We start from the raw sequence: 22,204 nt of genomic DNA, 5'->3' as shown, positions 1-22,204 counted from the left end.
CAGAGCAAACTAACCTGGAGTGTAGAAAACCCCCCCAGAGCAAACCAACCTGGCGTGTAGAAAACCCCCCCAGAGCAAACTAACCTGGCGTATAGAAAAAAAAAACTGAGCAAACTAAACTGGCGCCCAGAGCAAACTAACCTGGCGTGTAGAAAAACCCCCAGAGCAAACTAACCTGGCGTGTAGAAAAAACCCCCAGAGCAAACTAACCTGGCGTGTAGAAAAAAAACCCAGAGCAAACTAACCTGGCGCGTAGAAAAATCCCAGAGCAAACTAACCTGGCGTGTAGAAAAAAAACCCAGAGCAAACTAACCTGGCGTGTAGAAAAATCCCAGAGCAAACTAACCTGGCGTGTAGAAAAAACCCAGAGCAAACTAACCTGGCGTGTAGAAAACCCCCCAGATCATTCATCTTATTCCTATCAGGAGTAATGATTTGATTGTGATTCATCATGTTGTTTGGCAAGCCAGGCCCACTTAGCTGCTACCACAGTACACAGACAGACAGACAGGCATGCAGACAGACAGACAGGCAGGCAGGCAGGCAGGCAGACAGACAGACAGCAAGGCAGTTAACCTCCAACAACAAATGCTCCCCGGGTGCCGATGACGTTGATTAAGGCAGCCCTCTGCACATCTCTGATTCAGAGGGGTTGGGTTAAATGCAGAAGAATCATTTCAGTTGAATGCATTCCATTGTACAAGTGACTACGTATCCCCCTTTCCCTAGCAGCTAGACAACGTTGTCAGGATTGTAGTCTAAGGCTACATCCTGATTTTCCAACCTTCTCCCTGTTTTTCCGACCGCACTTGAACACTCCCTGTCATGGATTTAAAACAGTTGGATTGGTGTAACTATTGGCTGAAGGGAGTTTCCACCACTGTGAAATCCATGACTGGAAGTATGCAAGTGCACACTTTGGGAGAAGGGTGGACAATTGGGATCCAACCTAAAGGTAATTTATTCTCTGTAGTACAGCTTGTGAAGTGTGTGATGTCACATGACCACTCCCAAACCTTCCGCCATGAGGGATCCAGCTAATGACAGAACACCAGAGGGTAAATCCATAGGTCCCAACAACAACTGGAGACCATTTACTAAGGTTTCACAGTGGAAAAATCATTGAGATTGTTGTTCGAGACAAGAAAACCAGTTGATATCTAGGGAGGATTCATATCATTCTTTATATTAATCTTTATGGAGGAAACGGATATTAAGTCACACATTTACATGTAGTTTCACAATGTCTGGAAAACACAACAGATGACGCTTCTCCGGTTTAGGATAGACCCTGATCATCTTTTGAACTAGGCCTCTATCCATGAAGTGTCTCAGAGTAGGCGTGCTGGATCAGTTTTATCCTTTTAGATCATAATGAATGTGATCATAGACAGGGGGACCTGATTCTAGATCAGCACTCCCACTCAGAGACGCTTTTTGAATACAGGCCCATAACCGTTCTCTCCTGAAATGAAGACACCAGTACAGGTCTACACATTTAGAGACACATGCTGACAATATCGCTCCTCAATACCGTTCCTGCTTCCTCTCTTAAAGTCTCATGCCACTCTTAAACCAAACTGAACACAAGCAAAACAGTCATTCTCATGACATGCAACTTGAAACATACAGAACGATAACACATTGAAAAGAACAACATTTTATAAAGCCATATCCAATGAGTAGACGCATGAGAAGAAGAAACATCTGTAGGATATATACATTAACTTACAAGAGGAGCCAAAGCTCTGTTTTATTCACAATATTTACACAGTTCTAACAGCGGATGAAGGAAGGAAATGTGTTTTCTGTTCTCCAGCTTTCCCAAACGTAGCTTGAAGAATTTCCCAATACCTCTCTCCTTTGCATGACTCCCTTAAAACATACTACCACATGACATACAGTATATCCACATATCACTCTTACATGTAGCAGACCAGGGTTAAAATACTATTTGAAATAATGTTAAATACTTTATCTAGGCGTGATTGAGCTTGCCTGGCACAATGGAACCAATAGAATAGTCACAAAAGTGCAAACTGCACCAATCTGACACCCCGGGCAGACTAGAGCAAATGCTAAAAGTATTTTATTTCAAATAATATTGAACTCAGGTCTGCTCTTATGTTAAGTTTGGCTAGGCCCAGTTATAAATAGACTATAAAGCTATGTAGGATTGCAGAACCATGCTGAGAAAAGTACCAACAATGATTCTGCCCAGTAGACACGTGGAGTAATGGCAGGTCTGACTGCAGTCTGGAGACTAATGTCAAGGAGCGAAGTAATGTTGACTGGGGCTTTACGAATGATTCCAGACACACACACACACACACACACATTCCTCACTGCATCTCAGCGATTTAGTCCCACTATTGCTGTGATGAGTCAGCTTTACTTCAGCCCTATGAAAATCTCCTTTTCACAATTTCTGGGGTTCCAGCGCTGTCCATTTGCCTAAGTGCTCGGCCCAAAGCTCAGTAGGCTGCAGGAGAATGGCAATGGCGTGTTAGCACAGCAAGCAATTTAAAAGTGTCACTGTTGAGTGTGGTTCAGTACAGCTATGGGGTCAATGGTGACAGACAGACAGTTCCAGTCCCATTAGCAGCTCAATAAATCAACCAATCAGACAATGGAGCCCTTGGAGGAGGACAGGTGGATGGACTGGATGCGGATGCCCAGGGTCTTCTCCAGGTCCAGGAGTACATCGGTGGCGGGACTGTCTGGAGGCGTGTCGTACAGCAGTGTTTTGAAGGGCTCCAGCTCAATCAGCACCACCATGTTTTTCAGGAAGTAGCCCTCGATGTAGACAGCCAAATCTGGGACATCCAGGAACTGATGGAGCAGAAGGTTTGAGATCAGTTGAGTGTTGTCTAGCTTGAGTTGGATGCCAAACCTATGCATTTTTGTTCATGCACACAAGCAAGCACACACACACTGCGTGAGGAATCTGTGTATCAGTAGAGTTCAAAAGTTACACACACTCAAACCATGACAAAGGAATAACTCAAGGAGGCAGAGATGTTTAAATAATATACTTACTTTAATCCATGCTCAAAAGAATACAAAAGGTTAAAGTGCAAGGTGTAGAAGGACACACACAAAGGTACAGAGACATGCATACGCATACATTGTGATATTGTTGTATGGTGGTATTAAACATTTTGTATTGTAAAAGGAGCATACGTTTCGGCTTCTATGCCCTCATCAGTGCTGCACAAACTAATTGTATCAAACATGTTTATTTGCATGCATTCCTACAGCGCATACTGCAAACGGCACAAACATCAAGTAGGAAGGCAAGCACAGGCAAATATGTTTACACATGATCACACACACACAAACTCACACCCACGGCCTCATACACACGTGCATGAATAGATAGTAGACATACACAAGCAGACCCCCACACCGTACTGCTGTACGACACATTCTCAACTCGACCCCCTCACCTTGGTGTGGCTGTAGATCTCCACACAGGTTTCTGTGTTGATGTTCTTAGAGCAGATGATCTCACAGTGCCTCTGCAGCGCCTCCAGCTGGAAGAACTTGGCCGCTGACAGCAGCTGCACACACCAGAAAAGAAGACAATTGTAGCCCGGCACCAGATCTATTTAGGCTGCCTAATCCTGCTGTATGGTCACAATGACACAGATCTCGGCCCAGTCACCAGGCTGGTAACATGACCCTATTATGGTTAAGTAGTACATGTTGTTGGACTGTAATACTGCTCTTCACTAACTGGGACTGCCCACCTTGTATCAGGAAGTATCTAAATTGTATTGGTTATGGGGGCTCTAGTGGTGTGGGGGCTGTGCTTTGGCAAAGTTGGTGGGGTTATATCCTTCCTGTTTGGTCCTGTCCGGGGGTGTCCTCGGATGGGGCCACAGTGTCTCCTGACCCCTCCTGTCTCAGCCTCCAGTATTTATGCTGCAGTAGTTTATGTGTCGGGGGGCTAGGGTCAGTTATATCTTGAGTACTTCTCCTGTCCTATTCGGTGTCATGTGTGAATTTAAGTGTGCTCTCTCTCATTCTCTCTCTCTCTGAGGACCTGAGCCCTAGGACCATGCCTCAGGACTACCTGACATGATGACTCCTTGCTGTCCCCAGTCCACCTGGCCGTGCTGCTGCTCCAGTTTCAACTGTTCTGCCTTATTATTATTGGACCATGCTGGTCATTTATGAACATTTGAACATCTTGGCCATGTTCTGTTATAATCTCCACCCGGCACAGCCAGAAGAGGACTGGCCACCCCACATAGCCTGGTTCCTCTCTAGGTTTCTTCCTAGGTTTTGGCCTTTCTCGGGAGTTTTTCCTAGCCACCGTGCTTCTACACCTGCATTGCTTGCTGTTTAGGGTTTTAGGCTGGGTTTCTGTACAGCACTTTGAGATATCAGCTGATGTATGAAGGGCTATATAAATACATTTGATTTGATTTTGATTTGGTTATGAACACGGATGCATATATCTACAGTACCAGTCAAAAGTTTGGACACACCCACTCATTCAAGGGTTTTTCTTTATTTTGACTATTTTCTACATTGTATAATAATAGTGAAGACATCAAAACTATGAAATAACACATATGGAATCATGTAGTAACCAAAAAAGTGTTAAACAAATCAGAATATATTTTATATTTATATTCTTCAAAGTAGCCATCCTTTGCCTCGGTGACAGCTTTGCACACTCTTGGCATTCTCTCAACAAGCTGTATATTGGTCTAAGTCTTATTGCATCTTAGAAAACATGACTCAACTGACAACGTGGCAAATGGACTAACAGTCTTACCTCCATAACCTCTGTGTTTCTGATGTGCAGATGCTCCGTCCCACCACAGTAGAGGTATTGCATCACCAGCTGTAACAGTACGAATTAACTGACGTTTACACAACATTCACACAACACAACAAACCTACCAATGGATTTACACTGTCATGGGAAATAATATGGGTATTTTTTGTATGAACATTCCCCTTTGAAAATGTATCACACTGTTGTCTGATTCATGTATCAATTTGATTAGATTGTAAGGGAAAAACAGAAAAGTTATTTTCTCTATGAACGCACCAGGAATATGTTGTATTTGACGTGGCTGATTTCAATACATGTGTTTTCAGCAGCTGGTCTGTTCGCCAGTAGAGACTTAAACCTTAAGCAGAGAGAAAGAAAGACAGAGAGAGAACAAAAAATAGATTTATTTTTGTGTTTTTTTATTTCACCTTTATTTAACCAGGTAGGCCAGTTGAGAACAAGTTCTCATTTACAACTGCGACCTGGCCAAAATAAAGCAAAGTAGTGCAACAAAAACAACAACACAGAGTTACACATAAACAAACGTACAGTCAATAACACAAAATAAAATAAAAATAGAAACATCTATGTACATTGTGTGCAAATGTAGAAGAGTAGGGAGGTTGGCAATAAATAGGCCATAGAGCCGAAAATAATTACAACTTAGCATTAATACTGGAGTGATATATGTGCAGATGATGATGTGCAAGTAGAGATACTGGGGTGCAAAAGAGCAAGAGGGTAAGTAATAATATGGGGATGAGGTAGTCAGGTGTGCTATTTACAGATTGGCTGTGTACAGGTATAGTGATCGGTAAGCTGCTCTGACAGCTGATGCTTAAAGTTAGAGAGAGAGAGATAAAAGACTCCAGATTCAGAGATTTTTGCAATTCGTTCCAGTCATTGGCAGCAGAGAACTGGAAGGAAAGGCGAGGAAGGCACCAAAATTGCCTACCCTGGAAGCCTGTGTTTCAGACATAAGGAAGTGAATGGCGGCAAATGTATTACTTTGAAACTCAGACAAAACAGAGATCCTAGTTCTAGGTCCCAAATAGAAACAAAGAGATCTGCAGTTTGATCTGACAATTAATCTTGATGGTTGTACAGTCGTCTCAAATAAGGACCTCTGCATTATTCTGGACCCTGATCTCTCTTTTGCTGAACATATCAAGAATATTTTATGGGCAGCTTTTCCCATCTTCATAACGTTGCAAAAAACTGAAACGTTTTGTCCAAAAATTATTCTGAAAAAGTAATCCATGCTTTTGTCACTTTTAGATTACATTACTGCAATGCTCTACTCTCTGGCTACCTGGATAAAGCGCTTAATAAACTTCTGTTAGTGCTAAACACAGCTGTTAGCTCTTGACTACAACCCCAAAATGTTATCATATTACTCCAGTGCTAGCCTCTACACTGGCTTCCTGTTAAGCCTAGGGATGATTTCAAGGTTTTACTGCTATTGCATGGGCTTGCTCCTACCTACAGTATCATTCCGATTTGGTCCTGCCGCACATACCTACACGTTCGCTACAGTCACAAGACGCAGGCCTTCTTACTGTCTTTAGAATTTCTAACCAAACAGCTGGAGGCAGGGCTTTCTCCTATCAAGCTCAGTTTTTATAGAATGGTCTGCCTATCCATGTGTGAGACGCAGACTCGGTCTCGACCTTTAAGTCTTTACTGAAGACTCATCTCGAGTCACTAACGTGATCTTCCTGTCCAGTTTTGCGCCCCCTCAGGTGGAGGAAATCTTTGTGGGCTATACTCAGCCTTGTCTCAGGGTAGTAAGTTGGTGGTCTGTTCATATCCCTCTAGTGGTGTGGGGGCAAAGTGGGTGGAGTTATATCCTGCCTGGTTAGCCCTGTCCGGGAGTATTGTCGGACAGGGCCACAGTCTCAGCCTCCAGTATCTATGCCGCAATAGTATTTTGTATTTATTAAGGATCCCCCCCAGGATTCTCTTCCTGGGGTCCAAACATATTAAAGCACTTCCATATAAAACAGGACATCATATAACATTATTACACCACTACATATCTACAATACAACATGTTTAATACCACCATACAACAATATCACAATGTATGCGTATCTCTGTACCTTTGTGTGTCTCTTCACAGTGCCGGGGGGCTAGGGTCAATCTGTTCTATCTGGTGTAATTCTCTTGTCCTATCTGGTGTAATTCTCTTGTCCTATCTGGTGTAATTCTCTTGTTCTATCTGGTGTAATTCTCTTGTCCTATCTGGTGTAATTCTCTTGTTCTATCTGGTGTAATTCTCTTGTTCTATCTGGTGTAATTCTCTTGTTCTATCTGGTGTAATTCTCTTGTCCTATCTGGTGTAATTCTCTTGTCCTATCTGGTGTAATTCTCTTGTCCTATCTGGTGTAATTCTCTTGTTCTATCTGGTGTAATTCTCTTGTTCTATCTGGTGTAATTCTCTTGTCCTATCTGGTGTAATTCTCTTGTCCTATCTGGTGTAATTCTCTTGTCCTATCTGGTGTAATTCTCTTGTCCTATCTGGTGTAATTCTCTTGTTCTATCTGGTGTAATTCTCTTGTCCTATCTGGTGTAATTCTCTTGTCCTATCTGGTGTAATTCTCTTGTCCTATCTGGTGTAATTCTCTTGTCCTATCTGGTGTAATTCTCTTGTCCTATCTGGTGTAATTCTCTTGTCCTATCTGGTGTAATTCTCTTGTCCTATCTGGTGTAATTCTCTTGTCCTATCTGGTGTAATTCTATTGTCCTATCTGGTGTAATTCTCTTGTCCTATCTGGTGTAATTCTCTTGTCCTATCTGGTGTAATTCTCTTGTCCTATCTGGTGTAATTCTCTTGTCCTATCTGGTGTAATTCTCTTGTCCTATCTGGTGTAATTCTCTTGTCCTATCTGGTGTAATTCTCTTGTCCTATCTGGTGTAATTCTCTTGTCCTATCTGGTGTAATTCTCTTGTCCTATCTGGTGTAATTCTCTTGTCCTATCTGGTGTAATTCTCTTGTCCTATCTGGTGTCCTGTGTGAACTTAAATATGTTCCCCCTAATTCTCCCATCTCTCCTCCTCTGGCCTTAATGGCCATGTAATGTTATAATCTCCAACCGGCACAGCCTGAAGAGGACTGGCCACCTATCAGAGCCTGGTTCCTCTCTAGGTTTCTTCCTAGGTTCCTGCCTTTCTAGGGACTTTTTCCGAGCCACCCTGTTTCTGCATCTGTATTGCTTGTGGTTTGGGGTTTTAGGCTGGGTTTCTGTACAGCAATTTGTGACATCTGCTGATGTAAAAAAAAGGCTTGATAAATACATTTGATTGATTGAGACAGGAGTTATGTAAGGGTAGTTGGGGACAGGAGTTATGTATAGGTAGTTGGGGACAGGAGTTATGTATAGGTAGTTGGGGACAGGAGTTATGTATAGGTAGTTGGGGACAGGAGTTATGTATAGGTAGTTGGGGACAGGAGATATGTATAGGTAGTTGGGGACAGGAGTTATGTATAGGTAGTTGGGGACAGGAGTTATGTATAGGTAGTTGGGGACAGGAGTTATGTATGGGTAGTTGGGGACAGGAGTTATGTAAGGGTAGTTGGGGACAGGAGTTATGTATAGGTAGTTGGGGACAGGAGTTATGTATGGGTAGTTGGGGACAGGAGTTGTGTATAGGTAGTTGGGGACAGGAGTTATGTAAGGGTAGTTGGGGACAGGAGTTATGTAAGGGTAGTTGGGGACAGGAGTTATGTATAGGTAGTTGGGGACAGGAGTTATGTAAGGGTAGTTGGGGACAGGAGTTATGTAAGGGTAGTTGGGGACAGGAGTTATGTATAGGTAGTTGGGGACAGGAGTTATGTAAGGGTAGTTGGGGACAGGAGTTATGTAAGGGTAGTTGGGGACAGGAGTTATGTATAGGTAGTTGGGGACAGGAGTTATGTAAGGGTAGTTGGGGACAGGAGTTATGTAAGGGTAGTTGGGGACAGGAGTTATGTAAGGGTAGTTGGGGACAGGAGTTATGTAAGGGTAGTTGGGGACAGGAGTTATGTATAGGTAGTTGGGGACAGGAGTTATGTAAGGGTAGTTGGGGACAGGAGTTATGTATGGGTAGTTGGGGACAGGAGTTATGTAAGGGTAGTTGGGGACAGGAGTTATGTATGGGTAGTTGGGGACAGGAGTTATGTAAGGGTAGTTGGGGACAGGAGTTATGTAAGGGTAGTTGGGAACAGGAGTTATGTATGGGTAGTTGGGGACAGGAGTTATGTAAGGGTAGTTGGGGACAGGAGTTATGTATGGGTAGTTGGGAACAGGAGTTATGTAAGAATAGTTGGGGACAGGAGTTATGTAAGGGTAGTTGGGAACAGGAGTTATGTAAGAATAGTTGGGGACAGGAGTTATGTAGGGGTAGTTGGGGACAGGAGTTATGTATGGGTAGTTGGGGACAGGAGTTATGTATGGGTAGTTGGGGACAGGAGTTATGTATGGGTAGTTGGGGACAGGAGTTATGTAAGGGTAGTTGGGGACAGGAGTTATGTATGGGTAGTTGGGGACAGGAGTTATGTATGGGTAGTTGGGGACAGGAGTTATGTCAGGGTAGTTGGGAACAGGAGTTATGTAAGAATAGTTGGGGACAGGAGTTATGTAAGGGTAGTTGGGAACAGGAGTTATGTAAGAATAGTTGGGGACAGGAGTTATGTAGGGGTAGTTGGGGACAGGAGTTATGTAAGGGTAGTTGGGGACAGGAGTTATGTATGGGTAGTTGGGGACAGGAGTTATGTATGGGTAGTTGGGGACAGGAGTTATGTCAGGGTAGTTGGGAACAGGAGTTATGTAAGAATAGTTGGGGACAGGAGTTATGTGTGGGTAGTTGCCCTCACTTGCTTGCAGATTGTTAAGGAGGAATTTAGAGAGAGAGAGAGAGAGACAGAGAGACAGAGAGACAGAAGTGTTCTGACCTGCCAGAGGCGGTGAAGAGCAGGACTTTGTGGGCGTAGAATGGCTTCCCCTCCACCAAGAAGGTCACATCTGACATCTCCTGGTTGTTTAGGAAATGAGGATCTGGAAGGCAGATTCATCAACCTAATTTATTTCAACTCAATTCTGAATTTCTAGTTTTTGACAATCTTTGGACACTAAATGGAGCATTTGTCTATGCTGATGTGAATCAGTGCAGTGTTATGTACGACGTGCTCCATAGCAGAAATCAAACTTTTACTACTAAGCAATAAGACCTAATCCTTCTTCTCCTGCTCACCCAGGCGTGAGGTCTGTTTCCTCTTGATCTCGGAGAGTTTGGGGATGGGGTACGGCCCGTAGCACTGGGTGAAGATCAGAGACAGCTGCTGGCTGATCACCTCATTCTGGAACATCGCAGATGGGGAGAGGGAACACAGGGGAGTTAGATATCAGACGGGTTTTATACACTCCATACACACAATATAGATAAAGGCAGATACAGGTATCTACTACCACATTCACTTCCACATTGCCCAGTCGGTCAAGTTACAAAGGCTGCTGATTTAACAAGCACCAGTGTTCACAGTCAATCAGTGAGTAGATTATCGAGTGTTGCTTTCAGAAGGATGAAAAATAACATCTGCAGACCACAGAGAACCCAGCGTAACAGATCCACACTTGTTGATAGGCTGAATAAAGCACTCATTTTGCAGTAACTGCTGCTATAATGTATTGTGTGCCACACCAGTATGGAGACCATAACAACTTGTCCCCTTTATAGAATAAGTCCACATTTCTCATATCACATCCTGAACATGAAAAAATACAGTGTTACTCTCTGTTGTGCATCAGTCTGCCCTTTGTGTGTGTGTGTTAAACAAGGAGGTGTAAATAGACTGTTACACACACAGTCTGGCTAGAGGAAGATGAACGTTCTCTACCTTGAAGTCACACATCATTAGCGGGGATATGACAGGACAAACAGTGACGGGGGTCCCTGGCGTCTCATAGAGTAGGTATCACTGCCTCTGCCATAGATCAACCCTGACAGGGACGAGGGCAGCTGCTGGAATGGGACAGGAGAGGGTGGTGTGTGGTGGGGGCTTTGTGTGTTTGTACGTTTGTCTGTGTATGTGTATGTTTGTGTGTTTGTGTGTGTGTGTGTGTGTGTGTGTGTGTGTGTGTGTGTGTGTGTGTGTGTGTGTGTGTGTGTGTGTGTGTGTGTGTGTGTGTGTGTGTGTGTGTGTGTGTGTGCATGCGTGGGTGTGCATGTGAGTGTTCATCTGCTCCCTCTCAGCAATAATGCACAAACGCAACTACATGACAGGCCAACAGTTAGTTGATATATAAGAAAAGGCATTGAACTGTTCTAATATATTATTGAGGTATTATGTTGGATGTAATGCTGCAGTGAATCTTGAGGGGATAAAGAGAGATGGGTGGGGTTTGAAGAATGGGTACAATTTAGAAGCGGAGGGCATAAATCATAAATCAATGCACTAATTGAAATGGATTGGGCCTGGGGGGTTCCGCCAGTCAGTGTGGAGAGAGGGCTGCATTATATAATCACAATAAGACAAATGGGTCATGTTCCACATGTTAGCCTATTCTCTATTTAGTGTACTTCTGTTGACCAGGGCTCACAGGAATGCAGAGGAGACTGAGCCAAGCGAGTAGGCCATGTTTCTATAAAGGGGAATAAGAACGTCCATAGATTCCTTCTTAAGGGTATGGTTGTGAAGCAGAAAGAAGACATGATTTTCTTCACTGTCAGGAGAGAAAAAAGAGACAGATATGGATGTGGGATGTTGGGATCTGACAACATGCTTCACATTGTGTAAAGCATGTCTCTACGTTTATTTTGTATGTGACCAATTTCCCAATGCAACCAATACAGTTGAAAGTTGAAGAAAGTGGGATGTGGATATGGAAAAAAGCTGAATGTAGTAAGTTAGATGTGTGCCCAACTCAGATCTAGAATACATTTTGCCTTTAAGATTATAATGAATAAGATGGGGGACCTGATCCTAGATCAGCAATTGTCTGAGACACTTTTTGAATACAGGTCATGACATCCAGTCACCTTGCTGGCTCGTAGGATCTGAAACAAGAGTGGCAGGCCGTGGGTGATGAGCTCCTGTGTGTACTCCTCCTCCTCAATACAGCTGAACTCCTTGAGCAGGCCCTGGATCAGTGGTCTCCGATGCTGCAGGAAACACGTCCGCAGAGACTCCAGCCAGGTGTGCAGCGTCCAGGGGACCCCTGAGACACATACACACACACAGAGATGTTTACATCTACACACACAGAGATGTTTACATCTACACACACAGAGATGTTTACATCTACACACCCAGAGATGTTTACATCTACACACACACTTGACATCCCGCCAACTTTGAGAAAAAACACTCTATATCAGAGTTGTGCCTGTTGTTCAAATGTAAATCTGCCATCTCATTAGCTAGAATGTCCCACCCCCCCCGCCTGCTTACACTGATTTCCATTGTTAATATTGCCAGCAATATATCTTGTCAACAAAACTACAATAAATATTATACGGTGAGAACCCACTAACAGACCTTAGTGGAATGAGGAGACAAATGGAAAAAAAAACACAAGGTTGTTACACAAACAGCTGGCTTTCATTCCATTGGGAAAACAACAACAACAACAACAACACAGGCAGAACATCTACAGTTTGCTTCATGTGACTGGAATGCAAGGAATGGCCACGGCAATATGGATCTCTTAGATTACAATGTATAGGTCAGACCTGAATGTATATCTATTATACTGACAAAAGGCTGCGCATATCTATACTGTAATTACTGCATTGTGAAGACCTAAAGAAAGTACATGTTGTTTACAAATATGCAGTTGACCTGAAACTAAGTCCATGGTTGATGAGGTGAACGTCTATATATTGTTCCCTGTTGCAAGTCCACAGACATGCAGTTTGCATCTCAACATGTTACTAATCTGGTCTTGGTTATTGAGCCTCTATACCAGAGGAGGCTGGTGATGGAAGGACAGCTCATAGTAATGTTTGGAATTGAATTAATGGAATGGTATCAAACTCATGGAAACCATGGAAACCATGCATTTGATACCATTCCATTTAGTCCATTCCAGCCATTAACCTGTCCTCTGATTTAAAGTGCCACCAGCCACCACTGAACTATACTATATACTGTAGATCAGGTGTGGACAACTCCAGTCCTCGAGGCCTGATTGGTGCCACACCTTTTCTCCATCCCTAGCAAACACAGCTGATTAATCAAATTTCATTCTAAACTGAAGATCATGACAAGGTGATTATTGGTGTCAGGTGTGTTAGCTGGGGCTGGGGAAAAACTGTGACACCAATCAGGCCCTCAAGGACTGGAATTGCCCTGCTGCAGATAGACTATAAAGTGTTACTAAAGTATGTACTAACCTAGGCTGCGTATGTCGATGGTGATATCCACATGTCCGTGTTCAGAGCTGTGGTACATGGCCTCTCTCAGGGCCTTGAGCTTGGCCTTGCCTGTCCGGACCAGGTCCAGCTGGGAGGGGTTCCTCTCCTCCAGGCCCCTTTCTTCCTCTGTCCCCTCGGCAAGGATCTCCTCCAGGGACAGCACGTCCCCTTTCCCCTTCTCCGTCTGGGACAGCAGCTTGCGGAACACGTTCCTTTACAGGGAGGATAGTAGACAGAGATATGTGATAGTAGTGATAGTGGTGATAATGTAGTGATAATGCAGGGATGCTATGATGTTAAATGTATGGTGACGTGTGTGTGTTTGGGGTTGGGTATGTGTGTGTGTTCACGAGCGAGAGAGAGATATGTTTTCTCTCTACCTATAATTTCTTGCTCATTTCGTGTGTTGTGAGTATAGTCAGTGTTACCTGTGTCCATGTGCTGCTGCTAGACTGTAGGAGTTCATGTCTCCATGAGGGGCAGTAGAGATACCATTACGATACACGGTTCCCACCATGGGGTCTGCTCCTCTCTCCAACAGCAAACTGACCAGCTCAAAGTTACCTAGGTAAGAGGTCAATATATCATATATTAGTTGAGGGTCAAATTGAACTGAGAATGTGTGTATGAGGGTGGTTTATTGCGGATGTTGTGTGTGTCTATCCATGAACATCTCAGCTAGTCTGCCTATATCTGCTAGGTGTCTGTGTGTACAGTATGTGCATGTGTATGCTACATCTTCTAGATCTGCTAGGTGTCTGTGTGTATGTACATGTGTATGCTACATCTTCTAGATCTGCTACGTGTCTGTGTGTATGTGCATGTGTATGCTACATCTTCTAGATCTGCATAGTGCATAGTGTACCTGCAGCAGAGGCAAGCTGTAGCGGGGTCTCTGTGTAGTTCTCCATACCGTCCTGTAGGGAGCCCTCTACGTTGGCCCGGGCATCCAGGAGCAGCTATGGAGGGCAGGGGGGGAGGCAGCTTAGGGTTCGGTTCTACCCCAAAATGCCTGAACACTAAATCTGCATTTATTCAACCACAAATGCTGTTTTTCTGCTTTCAGCCCATGTGATTTCCATGTCCTTCCAAAACCCTTCCATGAGGCATGTGGAAAAAAAAGTGCTACTACACCTTTTCATTTGAGATGTAGAAGTAATTAGTTCTAGCAGTTCAGTGGAAAAATCATTGCGATGTTGGTCCATTGTGTTTGATAACCATTAGCAATGGGGACAAACAGATTGTCCTGTTTCCACTAAGTTAATGCATTGTGTGCACACTGAAAGAAGGAAGTAGAGAATCAGCTCGTACTTTTCTGACAATAAAATGGGACAAACACTCCTAAATGTATTGAGTGTTTCCATTTTAACCAGTTTCCATTGAGTTTTCAAGCTCAGTTCACTCAGCATTCAATGACATTCAATAGACACAACATTCATAGGATTAAGGAGAAAACACATTTTAGCCATTATTATTACCATTTATAAGTCATGATAATAATAACCATGACACCAGGATTGGGGTCAATTCAGGAAGTAAACCAAGCGTCCAATTCCAATTTTTCTCATTGCTATTAAATGAAAAAATAATTTCAGTTAACTTCCTGAAATTTCGGAATTGACCCCCACCCTGCCTGACACTATACACAATGGGAGGTGAACAGACAGAAAACACAGTGAGGTGAAAAAGGATGACGTCACTACCTGCACGACAGGGACATGTCCGTGTAACACGGCGAAAGTGAGTGGTGTCCCCAGGCGCGTTTCGGGGTTGACTGAGGGGTACTTGTGCACTGTGTTTGGCACCTGGGAAGTCATTGGGGAGGTTCAGGGGAGAGAGATATGAAGCCATTAAAATGCTAGTCTATGCAGCAAAGACAAGCAGCTAAAGGGAGGAATCTAAAGGAGTGCTGGGTTGCATTCATTAGGCAACAAACATAATAAAAAACAGGGAAACAGGGAAGGCTTACTTGGACTTGTCCAATAAGAAACTTTCATTTCTGTTTTCCATTGCGAAACCTTTAAAAAAAAGTTGTCCATTGGTTGCCGTAATGAATACAACCCTGAGGTAACTAGCAAAAGCGGACATCCTCTGCACAATAGCCTGACTTGTTTCTAACCAACTCGATAGATCCCATCTAGTTCGGTCTTGTCTCACTTAGTCCTGTAGTCCTCTATTTGATTCTTTAAACTTTCCACTTTGTTCCAGCCCTGGTGTGTCTGACAGCGATAGACATGACTCTGAATCCAGTTTGAGCCCAAGACTGACCTAAGGTGACCTCAGTAACTAGACCACAGTCAGTTAGGGGCTGAGACAGACCCGTGAACGAAGCACACAAACTCATATTCCCTTGAGCATCTCTCAGAGCCTCTGAAGCAAATTTGCTTTACTTTAATTTACTTTTCCTTAATTACTCTGAGGATACACAGAGGCAGAAGTAACATTTTTAATGAATGTTTCATCTATTTGACTGGTGTGTGTGTGTGCGGTGCTTCAGAAATACTGGAAGCAAAAAACTTCCTAATCAATCAAATCAGTCACATGCTCCATTTAACTTTATTGAGATGAATCATTGCTGCATTAACGATAAGTTATGACCTCACTGCGATGATGATGAGCGGTCAAAATAACCCGTTTTCAGCCTTATGGGATGCTGTGTTGAGTGCTTTGTTCTGGGGTTTATCACAATTATGGGTGACATGAACTCTGGCGTGATGGCTGGTGGGTTATACATGCATGAGGTGATTAGCCAAGGCTAGGACCAACAGGCATAGGCCACCATTACATGTAAGTAGGCTACAACCAAAGAACCCCCTAAGCTTAACAGGGGCTCCTTGAGAAATGACTCAAACATATTAGTACAGTATTTAAAATTATCTTATCATTCTTCGTATCAAAGGTTCAAAGAGCTTACAGTTGTGTCTGTGTAATTAATATTGTAAACAATGTTATTATATTTTGTACAGTAAACAGTATGGTGGCCCATGCCTCGAAATAATGACCTTCTATAAACTATACAGCATGGCAACAGGAGAGGAGGAGTGGGGACAGATGAGGGACAACACAATCTGAGTTTTCTCCTATCTCACACCACATAAATTAGCCTGATCCCAGATCTGTTTGTGCTGTCTTGTCACAACATGGAAATTACCATATGAGTTGGCAAGACATCGCAAACAGATCTGGGATCAGGCTACACACAAATCATTCTACACAACATGGTGTTGCCATCGTCCCTGACCTCACTGTTGATGTCGGCTCCAGCGTCCAGCAGCATCTGGACCATTGCTTCATCCCCTCTCACACAGGAGTACATCAGAGGGGTCATTCCCTGGTAGATGAATCACAAAGGAAGTCAGGGGTCAGATGATTAATTGGTCAACTTACAGTTAGGGTGGACTGGTGTTTTGTTTGACAGATATTCCAGATGTTCAGGGTTATGTGAGTTGAATAAAGCAGATGTCAAGGACATTTGTCTGACAGTGTATGGATGCTTTACACTGTCTTTATACTGTGAGTTAATACTGTGTTAGACCGCTGAGCTAAAGCTTAGGCATTATCTCGGGGAGCTAACACAAGTCTTCGGGTCTCAGACAAGGTTACTCTATCATGCAAACGTGGTTCACCGAACCACCTCCCTTACATGTGCACAGGTCGAAGCCATCAACACATGGCAACAATCCTCAGTTTGACCGGTATCTGACTTCTTGGATGTGCTCACAGCTCACTTGGACTCCATGTCTGAAAGTTCCCCTCCAGCCACTTTGATTAACTAGCATGTGGAGTGGGTCATGGAAAACTCAGAGGAGTAGTGTTCCGTAGCTCTAAGTGACTGGGAACAGCCAGCGTTTCCACTAGGCTACTCAGTCAGTCTAAACATCAAAGACACACAGTCTGAAGGGAATGAGTTGGGTTCCTCAGCTCAGAACAGCCTAGAACTAAAAACTGGGTTTCCATTAAAAATGAATGTGGCTGGTACATTAGATGTGTGTGGGAGGGGGGGGGGGGGGGTATCTGACATTTTATCAAAGCCTTTTGGATGACAACATTTTTTTAACCAAGATAGAAGAATTTATAACTGACTTTTTCCAATAAAACATAAAAGGTACAGCAGATTCCCTTATTGTATGGGCCACTTTTAAATATGCATTTAGAGGTCATGCAATTCAATACTCATATTTTAAACAACAACTATTTAGGTCAAAAGAGTTCATATTAGTTCACGAAGAAAATAGAGGGACTAACAGTACAGAAAGATAACAATTAAAAACTGTACCACAGAGGCACTGAAAGTTAGAGGAAAAACAAAAAGAAATGGAGGAACTTATTCAAATGTAATATATATATATATATTTTAGATATATATTTTCCTTTATTATTTCCCCCTAACTCTACCACCTAATTGGAATAAACTAATGGACAACAACACATACAGTAAGCTTCTGCTTCCAGCTTATACATGCTATTTACATTTTACAGACACATTATATATATATATTTATATATACACCCCAAAATACATGAGGGTTTGGAAATTATGCAGATAATTACACTGATAGAAGCCACAATCGATATGCAATTCAACCCTAAAATGATTTCAATAAAAATAAAAAAGTGGCAGGTGAAATTGAGTTGAGAATGTGGGTGGGTGGTTGGGGGTGTGGGCATGTGTGTGTATATCCATCCAGGTGTACATGAGGCCGAAGAGGTGCATTCGTGCTTGTAAGAGTGTGAGCATCTTTGCCAGTGCTTGCCTGCCTGCAAGGTGTCCCTGTGGACTGGTGCTATGTCTGCTGTAAGTAACGTGTGTGTGTGTGAGAGAGTGTGAGTGAGTGAGAGAGAGAGAGAGAGAGAATGTGAGTTTTTTCATGTGTATGTGGGGGTGTGTATGTGCGTGCGTGCATTTGTGTGTGTGTGTATATGCGTGTGTCCAACTAACCTGTTCACTCATGCTGTTGATGCCGTCAGGCCCCAGCAAATTGACAGCCTGTTTGACCAGGTCGGTCCGGCCACAGTTGAGCATACGGAATCCCAGGTCCTGGAGGAACTTAGCCTCTGTGGATGCTGCATCCAACTTCCTGGATGCACAGAAGTCATCTGTCCTGGTAGGGAAATCACAGGAAAGGAAATCAATTAGCTGAATTCAGAGTTACACTCAGCTTCCTATCAATCCTCTGGATGGACATGATTTGAATGTTAACTGATTAGTGTCAATGTGAGGACAAATTCTTACTGTGTGAGGTTATCCTGAGTTTGTGTGTGTGTGTGTGTGTGTTTTAAAAAATTTATTTCACCTTTATTTAACCAGGTAGGAATAAGTTCTCATTTACAACGGAATAAACAAGCATACAGTCAATAACACAATAGAAAAAAAAGAAAGTCTACATACAGTGTGTGCAAATGGTGTGTGGAGATAAGGCATTAAATAGGCCATAGTAGCGGAGTAATTACAATTTATCAAATTAACACTGGAGTGATGGATGAGCAGATGATGATGTTCAAGTAAAACTACTGGTGTGCAAAAGAGCAGAAAAGTAAATAAAAACAATATGGGGATGATGTATTTAGATTGGGTGGGCTATTTACAGATGGGCTATGTACAGCTGCAGCGATCGGTTAGCTGCTCAGATAGCTGATGTTTAAAGTTAGTGAGGGAAATATAAGTCTCAATGTGTGTGTATGTATGTATGTGCATGTGTGTGTCTCTGAGTCCATACTGAATGTGTGTGTTTCAAGCCTGCTTGTGTGCCTGCGTGCCCTGTGTGTGTGTGTTTCAAGCCTGTGTGTGTGCCTGCGTGCCCTGTGTGTGTGTGTGTCAAGCCTGCGTGTGTGCCTGCGTGCCCTGTGTGTGTGTGTTTCAAGCCTGTGTGTGTGCCTGCGTGCCCTGTGTGTGTGTGTGTTTCAAGCCTGCGTGTGTGTGTTTCAAGCCTGCGTGTGAGCCTGCGTGCCCTGTGTGTGTGTGTTTCAAGCCTGCGTGTGTGCCTGCGTGCCCTGTGTGTGTGTGTTTCAAGCCTGCATGTGTGCCTGCGTGCCCTGTGTGTGTGTGTTTCAAGCCTGCGTGTGAGCCTGCGTGCTATGTGTGTGTGTTTCAAGCCTGCGTGTGTGCCTGCGTGCCCTGTGCGTGTGTGTTTCAAGCCTGCGTGTGTGCCTGCGTGCCCTGTGTGTGTGTGTTTCAAGCCTGCGTGTGAGCCTGCGTGCCATGTGTGTGTTTCAAGCCTGCGTGTGTGCCTGCGTGCCCTGTGTGTGTGTGTTTCAAGCCTGCGTGTGAGCCAGCGTGCCATGTGTGTGTTTCAAGCCTGCGTGTGTGCCTGCATGCCCTGTGTGTGTGTGTTTCAAGCCTGCGTGTGAGCCTGCGTGCCATGTGTGTGTTTCAAGCCTGCGTGTGTGCCTGCGTGCCCTGTGTGTGTGTGTTTCAAGCCTGCGTGTGTGCCTGCGTGCCATGTGTGTGTTTCAAGCCTGCGTGTGTGCCTGCGTGCCATGTGTGTGTTTCAAGCCTGCGTGTGTGCCTGCGTGCCCTGTGTGTGTGTGTTTCAAGCCTGCATGTGTGCCTGCGTGCCATGTGTGTGTTTCAAGCCTGCATGTGTGCATGCGTGCCCTGTGTGTGTGTGTTTCAAGCCTGCATGTGTGCCTGCGTGCCCTGTGTGTGTGTGTTTCAAGCCTGCGTGTGAGCCTGCGTGCTATGTGTGTGTGTTTCAAGCCTGCGTGTGTGCCTGCGTGCCCTGTGTGTGTGTGTTTCAAGCCTGCGTGTGTGCCTGCGTGCCCTGTGTGTGTGTGTTTCAAGCCTGCGTGTGAGCCAGCGTGCCATGTGTGTGTTTCAAGCCTGCGTGTGTGCCTGCGTGCCCTGTGTGTGTGTGTTTCAAGCCTGCGTGTGAGCCTGCGTGCCATGTGTGTGTTTCAAGCCTGCGTGTGTGCCTGCGTGCCCTGTGTGTGTGTGTTTCAAGCCTGTGTGTGTGCCTGCGTGCCATGTGTGTGTTTCAAGCCTGCGTGTGTGCCTGCGTGCCATGTGTGTGTTTCAAGCCTGCGTGTGTGCCTGCGTGCCCTGTGTGTGTGTGTTTCAAGCCTGCGTGTGTGCCTGCGTGCCATGTGTGTGTTTCAAGCCTGCATGTGTGCATGCGTGCCCTGTGTGTGTGTGTTTCAAGCCTGCGTGTGAGCCTGCGTGCCATGTGTGTGTTTCAAGCCTGCGTGTGTGCCTGAGTGCCCTGTGTGTGTTTCCATGCCGTACTTGAGCTGGCGTGGTTCACAGTCCACCCCTGGCAGCAGCAGCCTGGCGGCCTGCCGGACGTCGTCACTGTCCACTGAGAAGCTACGGCGGTGCTCTGCGTGGGCCACCGACACCCTGAGCCACTCCATCAGAGGAGGTAGAACCAGGAACGGCCTGCAGGGGGAGACACACACACACACATACACACACACACACACACACACACACACACACACACACGCACACACACGAGTCATCAATATCAGCTATCGGCTGAATGGTAGTCTGGTTGTTGTCTCGTTTCAGTACATACCTTGGATAAGCTTAGCTTACAGAAATTCGAACCATTACCATTCAGAGGATCCGGGTTGGAGGGACACAAAACTGACTTGAGATCTGTGTCTTGGAGCAAAGTTTGCTATTCCTCCTACTCCTTTATTCAGAGACCCTAACAGATGGTTCCCATTTCAAATTACATTACAAATATTAACATGTATCTTCACCTGTCTGTCATTGACATATTATTATTAATATGAATATATATGTAATGTTAATATTGAACAATATTGATGTGACTCTCTAAGTCACTGCTTGATATCTCATACAGGATGGTTCAATGTGTTGAATGTCCTTGACCCCAGCTTCACTCCTTTATTTGTAATAGCTATATGTCACTCATCATCAATCTGTCATTCATCAATGCTATTCTAACCTGAGGGAGAATCCTGCTCTTCAGTGATTCGAGGTTTCATCACTGCACAAATGCAAATGACTCTCTTCAAAGACATGGGAAACATGTGACCTTGAGGCATTTTGAAGTAATTTGTACAGGTGTTTTCAAAATATTACATTATCTTTGAAGACTCACAATTAGGCATAGACCTAACCAGGTTTTAAAACGTGATTGGAATCACACAACTTTCCCAATTCCACTCTACAAATCTGCTCATTAGGAACCTTTCTTTGCAGCGCGCAGAGCTGAAGCAGACTGGGGAAAAAAGACCTGGGGGACATATTAGCCGTTAGCTCTCCATTACAGGGCAGTAAAGTCTGGAACTCCGGAGGAGGCCTGCTCATAACCAACTTTCAGATTTTTCACCTACTTCCCCTTCCCCTGGCAGGGGTTATCCACATAGCCTGTGGACATACTGGGCCGTGAGGTTATATAATGTATAGAGATAATGTACAGGAGTAGATAGATAATTATTTGCCATAAAGTCATCAAACACAGAATTACTTAAAAATATATTGCGTAGGACTGTAAGAAGAAAACATGTATGTTCTTGAATTTGAAATACCCAGAGGGTATGTGGTTCCAATGACGTCAGCTACCCAGTTCCCAGCAGGGTAAGAGTTTGCACGAACACACTGGTTGCGTTTGCCGGCCGAGAGAACTTAGCACATCTGTACAAAGTTGCGAGCCGTAATTTGCAAACCCTTAGGGGAACACACTAAAACATGGACTTCATACATTCTAAAACATGGACTCCATACATTCTAAAACATGGACTCCATACATTCTAAAACATGGACTCCATACATTCTAAAACATGGACTCCATACATTCTAAAACATGGACTCCATACATTCTAAAACATGGACTCCATACATTCTAAAACATGGACTCCATACATTCTAAAACATGGACTCCATACATTCTAAAACATGGACTCCATACATTCTAAAACATGGACTCCATACATTCTAAAACATGGACTCCATACATTCTAAAACATGGACTCCATACATTCTAAAACATGGACTCCATACATTCTAAAACATGGACTCCATACATTCTAAAACATGGACTCCATACA

General features: G+C 44.0%; 1 protein-coding gene across 2 annotated transcripts in view; it reads right to left on the bottom strand.

Annotated features, from left to right (window-relative positions):
- Positions 1 to 1,159: 1,159 nt before the first annotated feature.
- The window catches only part of LOC109866813 (ankyrin repeat and BTB/POZ domain-containing protein BTBD11-B-like), a 106,445-nt gene continuing 85,400 nt past the window's right edge, over positions 1,160 to 22,204 (bottom strand). Inside the window, exons 4-17 of one of the 2 annotated variants that reach the window (XM_020455658.2) lie at positions 20,409 to 20,561; positions 18,126 to 18,288; positions 16,428 to 16,517; positions 14,890 to 14,991; positions 14,052 to 14,145; positions 13,615 to 13,750; positions 13,166 to 13,398; positions 11,810 to 11,988; positions 10,025 to 10,130; positions 9,726 to 9,828; positions 5,069 to 5,150; positions 4,790 to 4,858; positions 3,450 to 3,563; positions 1,160 to 2,832 (exon numbers count right to left, since the gene is read on the bottom strand). In XM_020455658.2, coding sequence (XP_020311247.1) covers positions 2,623 to 2,832; positions 3,450 to 3,563; positions 4,790 to 4,858; positions 5,069 to 5,150; positions 9,726 to 9,828; positions 10,025 to 10,130; positions 11,810 to 11,988; positions 13,166 to 13,398; positions 13,615 to 13,750; positions 14,052 to 14,145; positions 14,890 to 14,991; positions 16,428 to 16,517; positions 18,126 to 18,288; positions 20,409 to 20,561 — 1,834 coding nt within the window. In that variant the 3' untranslated portion in view covers positions 1,160 to 2,622. The remainder of the gene's footprint in view (positions 2,833 to 3,449; positions 3,564 to 4,789; positions 4,859 to 5,068; positions 5,151 to 9,725; positions 9,829 to 10,024; positions 10,131 to 11,809; positions 11,989 to 13,165; positions 13,399 to 13,614; positions 13,751 to 14,051; positions 14,146 to 14,889; positions 14,992 to 16,427; positions 16,518 to 18,125; positions 18,289 to 20,408; positions 20,562 to 22,204) is intronic. The other variant, XM_031801916.1, reaches the window with a different exon arrangement.

This window comes from Oncorhynchus kisutch, linkage group LG22, assembly GCF_002021735.2.
Source record: "Oncorhynchus kisutch isolate 150728-3 linkage group LG22, Okis_V2, whole genome shotgun sequence".
Classification (NCBI taxonomy): Eukaryota; Metazoa; Chordata; class Actinopteri; order Salmoniformes; family Salmonidae; genus Oncorhynchus; species Oncorhynchus kisutch.
This window is presented reverse-complemented; position numbering and strand designations above follow the sequence as displayed.